General features: G+C 45.2%; 1 protein-coding gene across 3 annotated transcripts in view; it reads left to right on the plus strand.

Annotated features, from left to right (window-relative positions):
• Positions 1 to 6867, plus strand: part of FGF11 (fibroblast growth factor 11) — a 34350-nt gene extending 27483 nt beyond the window's left edge. For all 3 annotated transcript variants that reach the window (XM_072150086.1, XM_072150088.1, XM_072150087.1), the window contains 2 exons: positions 5698 to 5896; positions 6342 to 6867. In XM_072150086.1, the coding sequence (XP_072006187.1) occupies positions 5698 to 5896; positions 6342 to 6442 (300 nt within the window). In that variant the 3' untranslated portion in view covers positions 6443 to 6867. The remainder of the gene's footprint in view (positions 1 to 5697; positions 5897 to 6341) is intronic.
• The last annotated feature ends 1836 nt before the right edge of the window (positions 6868 to 8703 follow it).

Consider the following 8703-nt stretch of genomic DNA (forward strand, 5'->3'; position numbering starts at 1 on the left):
TACCACCAGACATTTCATCCATATGGAGCATCCATGGAAAGATCTACACTGCGGCATCTCCCCATGATTGTGCATCGTGTATCGGAAGGAAAAGAATTGGCTTAGTCTGAGTTGTAGCTGTTTTGACAATCTACTAAACATAATGGGGGGAAATCATGATGGCTTCTGCACCCAAAAATGACATTTTGTGCCAAAAACAATGTCTAAATTCCGACACATTTCTGAATGCTTCTAGGCCGTTTTCAGACTCCTCTTACAAAGGGCCATAGCCTCACAAAAGGCGTCGTGGTCATATTTCACATTTGCCAGTCGCAAGAAAATCATGGAGTTTGCGCCAAAATGTGGTGCACAGTTTAGACCAGGTCTGATTCATTATCACAATAATGAATGTGGTGCAGCACAAGCCCGGTGGCACCCAGCTCGGCAGTGTCCCCAGCCCGAGACTCATTCATGAATACAGTTTAGTGGTCTCTTAAACGCAGTGGCGTGGCACAATCTCCTAGTGCAGGTGGATGAATCAATCTTTGCTGTAAGCTCAGCATCTCTACAAAGGTTCATCTACAGTTGGATGTTGGCTTCTTGGCGAGTCCCATCTTGGGTGTTTAGCGTTTGGGAGAAAGCTCTGGTTGAATGTCTGGTCTTTCTTTAGTCGTCTTAGAGAAGGTTATATCCGATTACCCTGGATACAGTGTAGTAGACGGTCTACCGAGTGCCCGTGTTCTTGACCGTGCTGTAGACTACGTTTTTTTACTGTTTTACAATAAAGATATTTTATAAGTATTCTACAGCATCATCAGGTAGATTAAAGGCCATCTCTGCAGCTGTGTGGATGCCTAAAGGCCACGCATTCTCCATTAGGAATTCTGGTGTTTGTTCTCTCACTTGGCCAAATTTGGTTCCCTACATCGTTCTGATGAGATGCAAACACATTGAAACAGGGATGTCCACAGTTGGGAGTCTGGTTTGGCCATTATCTTGCATCATGTTGTTAGGCTTTCTACCATAGTCATGCTTGATGTATAGGCGGCTGCCGTACAAGGTAGTACAGAGGCAAAGTTTTCCCGGAGAAAGCATTTCCATACCATAGTTAAAACGTTTGTTTTGGATATTGGTTCGGTGTCTCCAAGATGGCTCTAATAGAATGCATCATACTAGACTCAATGGGGGCAGATTTACTTACCCGGTCCATTCGCGATCCAGCGGCGCGTTCTGTTCGGTGGATTCGGGTCTCCCGGCGATCCACTAAGGTAGTTCCTCCGCCGTCCACCAGGTGGCACTGCTGCGCTGAAGTTCCCCGAGGTCCGCCGGAATGCACGAGCCTATACCTGGTGCAGGTAAGCGGAGTCCCGCGACAATTTTTTTTTAATGCGGCGGTTTTTCCGAATCCGTTGGGTTTTCATTCGGCCACGCCCCCGATTTCCGTCGCGTGCATGCCAGCGCCAATGCGCCACAATCCGATCGTGTGCGGGGCAATTCAGGGAAAATCAGAAATATTCGGGTAACACGTCGGGAAAACGCAAATATTATCTATGATATTATCTATGAGAAATTTTCTCATCCTGCCCTGGAGAAGAGTCTAGTTAAGCTCTGGTTGAAGGCTTTGTATGGAGGATCTTCGATAGGTCTCAGTATTTTACATAATGTTACAGTTCACTGTTTATTTCTTGAAGATTGTCTCTGTGTCCTGAAGAAGGCTCTAGCTGCAGGTCAATACTTTAGAAATGGCTGTAGTTGAATGTTGGTTCAGTGTCCTGCAGAAGGCTATAGTTGAATTTCTCAATGTTCTGGAGGTTCCAGTTTAATTATTTTCTTGTAGGCGGACTCAGTATCTTGGAGATGGCCCTAATGTTTTATTCTTGAATGTTGGTTCAATGAGTTGGAGAAGACTCTAGCAGAATGCTTCGCCTTGCACTCAATGGGGCTCATTTACTAAGGGCTCTGCAGCCACATTTTCGTCGGGTTTCCCGACTTTTTCCGTTTTGCGCCAAATTCTGCCGCACGCGGTTGGATTTTGGCGCAATCGCGGCGGCTTTCGCGCAACAAAAATTGGGGGGAGGGCGTGGCCGTCGGAAAACCCGACGGATTCAGAAAAAACGCAGAATTTAAAAAACGAAGTGTGCCGCAAAATCAAGCACTCACATGCACCAGGGAGAAGATGGTGAACTCCAGCGGACCTCGACGCAGCAGTGACACCTGCAAGAAGTTGGACGCACGAGCTTGCTGAATTGCCAGAAGACCCGAATCCTCGTCGGAGAACACGCCGGGTAAGTAAATGAGCCCCAATATTTTGAAGAAGCCTCAGGTTGAAAAGCTAATCTTTCTTCATATAACCCTAGAATGTCTTGTGTTGGGCTCAATATGTTGGAAAATGTTTCTACTGAATGTCGGTTCTAGTTGAATGCTTTGTCCAAGGCTTTGGAGAAGACTGTAGTTGAAGGTCTTAAAGGGAACCCATCATCAGCAATTGGCTTAATAAACCACTACTACTATATAGTTTATAGTTTTTGTTTCTCTCATGATCCCGTGTGGTGGCATCATCCAGAAAATCAACTTTTGAAGTGAGATGTAAATTGCTTTTATAAAGTCAAGGAGGTTGAGAGTTTATAGACGTTGCCAGAGACTATATAAAAAAAAAACAATAGTGGCCAGGAGGGGGCTGCTTAACCCCACCAGGATGTTATAGTACGTACCTCTTGTTAGATGCTTCTGGCCCCGGCTCGTGTTAGAGCTGACACTGCACTCTAACACTCATGATCGGAGCCGACTCTGATTGCAAGTGTTAACCCCTTACATGCCGTGAACAAGCATTACCGCAGAGTGTAAGGGTCTTCCCTCAATGGATTGGATCCCCCGTGCCGCTTACCGGGGGATCCGATCCACTTCTGGGCAGCTCCGAGGTCTGCAAAGTGCCCCGGGGCTGCCCGATGTTCGCAGCAGTCAGATCCCATCCGGGTCTGCATGCTCAGACAGTTTACACTGCTCTACAATAAATTAGTATTGTAGAGAAGTGTATTGGACAAGTTCAAGTATATACAAGTAAAAAAAGTTAAAAACAGTTTACACGTTAGAATAAATAAAAAAATAAAAATATAAGCCCCTAAAATGTCACTTTCCCATAAAAACACTTAATAAAGTATAAAAATCGCATAAACGCAATAAACCGCCACATATTTGCTATTGCCGCATCCGTAACAATCTGTATAATAAAACAGAAACATTACTGCACCTGTACAGTAAATACCGGGAAAAAAAAACGCAAAAAACGTTCCGAAAAAAGATCATTTTTAATTACTACCTTTAAAAAAATGCTCTAAAAAGTAATTAAAAAATGTTCCGCACTCTAAAATAAGAACACTAAAAAGAACAATCCTTCTCACAAAAATTAAGCCCTTAACCAGATCTGTGAGGTGAAAAATAAAAAATGTATGCATATGAGAGACGGTGATGCTAACATGAACTAGATTGTCGCCAAATTACTTTTTATTTAGTAAAAATGGGAAAAAATTTTAAATCTATATAAATTAGGTATTTTCGTAATCGTGGTGACCAATTTCAGGTTATGGTAAACAAAAAAATCTTCCTAAAAATTGATGATTTTCATTTCCTCCACCAACAAAGAGTTAATAAAATCTCACCAATTAGCTATAGATGTTCCAAAATTACCTACCAAAAAAGTGCATCTCATGTGGCAAAAGAAATAAGCCCCTATAGGTCCACATTAAAAAAAATAAAAAAAAATAATATCCTGTACAATGTGACAATGCAAATCTGCTCTGGATGGCTCCTCCCCTTCTATCCCCGGCCGTGCGCCCATACAGCAGTCACCACCACATATGGGGGATCGGCACTCGGGAGAAATTGGGGATCAAAACTTTTTTCATTTTCAAATCCATTACAAACGTTTAATTTTCCACCGAAAATGAATGGATTATCAAAAAAATCTTACAATTTGCAGACTGCACCTTCATTTTTGTTTTAACCCCAATAAAACACCTCAAGGGTTAACAAACTCCATAAAAGTGCTTTTTCATACGTTGAGGGGTGTAGTTTCCATAATGGGGTTATTTACGAGTTATTTTGACCAAATTTCGTGTTTTTTTAAATACTAAACACAAAAGATTCATCCAAAATTTTTAAACTACTTTGAAGAACAATGTGTCACGAGAAAACATTCTCAAAATCCCCTGAATATCTCATAGCGTTCCAAAGCTATAACCACTTATAGTGACACAGGGCAGATCTGAAAAATGGGACCGTGTCCTAAAGGCCAAAAAAGTCCCTTAGGGGGTTAAAAAAAAAAATTACTTGCGACCCACGATGCCATTGTTATGGTCCGTGCCCCATGTAGCCAAACGGGCACAGAAGTGGCTCTGCATTCAGCTTCCGGCCGAGGTGGCTGGCCACGCTCATATACAACGCTGGGGACGGTTGGGCGTGGCCAGCCATCTCGGCCAGCTGGAAGCTGAATGCAAAGCCACTTTCGTGCCCCTCTTAGTTTACATGGGGCACAGACCAGAGTGATGGCATCGTGGGACGCTGGGAGGGTGTTGGGAGGTAAGTAAATGTTTATTTTTTTTAAAGTAACTCCCTCCCGGCCACCTTTTTTTTTTTCATTTTTTAATACAGTCTCCAACAACCCCTCTAACACTGAAGTCAAAATGGGGAGCTCTGAACGCCTCCTCCTCTGTGACATCAGACTTCAGCAGATCTGTTGTGATGTCTCTGGACGCAGGACCATCAATTACACAGAAGGGGGCTTTTTGCGGAAAATCCACGCCTCCATGACTTTATACAATCAACTTGCATCTCATATCAAAGTTGATTTTCTGGATGATTCCATCAAACTTTGGCCTGAAGGAAACATGATCTGGAATGTGTTCAGATGTTTGCCAACCTACTGCTAGTGGTTTATTCAATCAATTTCTGATGATAAATTGGGCTCAACATTTGGCCTTGGATCTTGGTTTAGTGTCTCAGTATTACCCTGGTTGAAGGTCGTGTATAAGCCTCAATATATTGGAGAATCTTCATGTAGAATGTATCTTCTTGTAGATGTTGGTTTAGTGTCCTGGAGAAGGCTCTGAATGACTGGGGAATCGGGGCATTGTCCATCAAGGCCGACGCGCCACGCCCTTAAGACACTAAATGCTCACCAGTATATAAATAAAGTAAAGGTTTCTCATCATTAAGCCCATGATGCATAAACAGACCATCGACTAAGGAGCTGATAGGATGCCTTTAATGTCAGGAGTGCAGCCTCATCTTGAAGGATCTTGCTCTAGATTTGTCTGGAGCGTCATAGATCTGGATATCTTGGGTGTCATGTGAATATTTATATTATTATAATGAGCTTCAGAGATCTGGAAGTCTTTGGTGACACTTCATCTTCTGCAGGCGGTGTAGGTTTCTCAATCTTGGGTCTTCTTGGTTTTTTATCGACAACGTTAGTATTTCCACGACTTCTGTTCCGGTAGTGAAGTACATTAGTGGTTTATAATAAGGCACAATGACCTCATTTATCGCGTTTTCACAGTGAAAGAACACCATGTAACGCTACATTTTCCACTAAGCGTTCATTTCTTATTATGTAGGCGAGTGCACATTCCCATGCCACCCTCGAAGGGTGCTCATCCATCTACTCTATGTGCCAATGGCAAACATCTGATGCTTGTGTGTGTTCCATTATCTTCGCTCTAGATTCATTTTACTCCTGAATGTCGCTTCAAAGAGAGCGTCTTTGACAACTACTTTGTCACCTACTCCTCAACACTTTATCGCCAGCGTAGCTCCGGCCGTGGGTGGTACCTGGGTCTTAACAAAGATGGAAGGGCAATGGAGGGTAATCGGGTGAAGAAACACAGACCGGCTGGTCACTTCCTTCCAAAGCTGAGTGAAGGTAAGAAATTAATGGTGGAGCAGAGATCGAGAAGAATCCTGAAGGGGAGCAACTCATGACTAGGAAAAGTTTAGATGAGGGTGAGCTCCCACCGAGAAACCTGTAATTGGAGAGACTACTGTAGGGCGAGCTGAAGCTGGAAGCAATCTACGGTGACATGGGTTGTGCTTGCAGCACAGTGGACTTGGAATTGTTTTTATTAGGGTCGACGACAAAGGGGGGACATGACTGGAGTAATCTTTAGATTAGCAAGCTTCTGCATCTGCGTGAGAAGCGCTATAACTGGAGGGTCCACATGTAGACTGGAAGGTCTGTAGATGACTGAGAGGCCTACAAGAAGATGAATGACAATCAGTGAGGAGTCTATAGGAGAATAGGTGATGACCAGGGAGAGGTCCACATGACCGTGACATATGACTGATGCAAACACTCTTTTGTCTTGCAGTGGCTCTCTACAAGGAGCCTTCTCTTCATGATGTTATTAAATTGTCCCCAAAGAGAAAACTAACTCCGAAACCAAGTGCTAGGCTTCGTGGAGCTCGGTGAGGGAGGACGATGGAGACTGCAACAACTCTGCACCATCATGAAGGAAGTGTCCAATGACAACACCCCAGGAAAACAGGGTCTCATCTAGAAAAGGGACTTGCTCCTGAACCTATCATGAATTTGTAAGACTCTAGAGGGGAGGACCTGCCATGTTGCATCCAAGATGGCAATAATATCCATGACCACTTAAAGGGACTATCGTGTGGTCTGCATCTCAGGAAGCCTGAAAACCGTCTTCCAGCATCTGTACACAGTATATTCTGCAAATGATAAGACACTATATTCCTGTATCCATTTCTCTATCTATGTATACACACTAACCAACTTCACTTATATCTGAAGGCCCAAACTCACGAGACTCAATGTAGAGGAAAAGCCTCCCATCTACTAACAGATTGTATTCAATAAACCATGAACACCAGAGACCTGACTGCTATGGCTTTACCTACTCCAACTTAGATACAACAAGGTACATGTAGTATCCAGGTAACACACGTCAAGGCCGAGTGGGAGGAGTCTGATATGGTATATACCACAGGAGGTGACACAGGAGGTGATAGAGCTTGTACAATGGTCACAGGAGCTTACAATCTATGAGGAGGAGGGGGGACGCAGGAGGTGACAGTGCTTGTACAATGGTCACAGGAGCTTACAATCTATGAGGAGGAGGGGGGATGCAGGAGGTGACAGTGCTTGTACAATGGTCACAGGAGCTTACAATTTATGAGGAGGACACAGGAGGTGACAGTGCTTGTACAATGGTCACAAGAGCTTACAATCTATGAGGAGGAGGAGGACACAGGAGGTGACAGTGCTTGTACAATGGTCACAAGAGCTTACAATCTATGAGGAGGAGGACACAGGAGGTGACAATGTCACCTCCTGTGTCCTCCTCCTCATAGAGTGTAAGCTCCTGTGACCATTGTACAAGCACCGTCACCTCCTGTGTCCTCCTCCTCATAGATTGTAAGCTCCTGTGACCATTGTACAAGCACTATGAGGAGGAGGGGACACAGGAGGTGACAGTGCTTGTACAATGGTCACAAGAGCTTACAATCTATGAGGAGGAGGGGACACAGGAGCTTACAATCTATGAGGAGGAGGACACAGGAGGTGACAATGCTTTTACAATGGTCACAGGAGCTTACAATCTATGAGAAGAAGAGGACACGGGAGGTGACAGTGCTTGTACAATGGTCACAGGAGCTTACAATCTATGAGGAGGAGAGGACACGGGAGGTGACAGTGCTTGTACAATGGTCACAGGAGCTTACAATCTATGAGGAGGAGAGGACACGGGAGGTGACAGTGCTTGTACAATGGTCACAAGAGCTTACAAAATATGAGGAGGAGGGGACACGGGAGGTGACAGTGCTTGTACAATGGTCACAGGAGCTTACAATCTATGAGGAGGAGGAGGACACGGGAGGTGACAGTGCTTGTACAATGGTCACAGGAGCTTACAATCTATGAGGAGGAGAGGACACGGGAGGCGACGGTGCTTGTACAATGGTCACAGGAGCTTACAATCTATGAGGAGGAGGGGACACGGGAGGCAACGGTGCTTGTACAATGGTCACAGGAGCTTACAATCTATGAGGAGGAGGGGACACGGGAGGTGACAGTGCTTGTACAATGGTCACAAGAGCTTACAATCTATGAGGAGGAGGGGACACGGGAGGTGACAGTGCTTGTACAATGGTCACAAGAGCTTACAATCTATGAGGAGGAGGGGACCCAGGAGGTGTCAGTTCTTGTGCAATGGTCACAAGAGCTTACAATCTATGAGGAGGAGGGGACAGGAGGTGACAGTGCTTGTAAAATGGTCACAAGAGCTTACAATCTATGAGGAGGCGGGCCCATAGCACACTCATGGCAGGAATTACAGATGAGCGATCCCTACCTGTAATATACTGCTGTAGTTACGCCCCTGGTCTGTACACTGTGTGGGGGGTCTGGGTCCCTCTCTTGTAGGCAGTGAGTGGGGGTCTGGGTCCCTCTCTTGTAGGCAGTGAGTGGGGGTCTGGGTCCCTCTCTTGTAGGCAGTGAGTGGGGGTCTGGGTCCCTCTCTTGTAGGCAGTGAGTGGGGGTCTGGGTCCCTCTCTTGTAGGCAGTGAGTGGGGGTCTGGGTCCCTCTCTTGTATACAGTGAGTGGGGGTCTGGGTCCCTCTCTTGTATACAGTGAGTGGGGGTCTGGGTCCCTCTCTTGTAGGCAGTGAGTGGGGGTCTGGGTCCCTCTCTTGTATACAGTGAGTGGGGGT

Source organism: Engystomops pustulosus, chromosome 4, assembly GCF_040894005.1.
Source record: "Engystomops pustulosus chromosome 4, aEngPut4.maternal, whole genome shotgun sequence".
In the NCBI taxonomy this organism is placed as follows: Eukaryota; Metazoa; Chordata; class Amphibia; order Anura; family Leptodactylidae; genus Engystomops; species Engystomops pustulosus.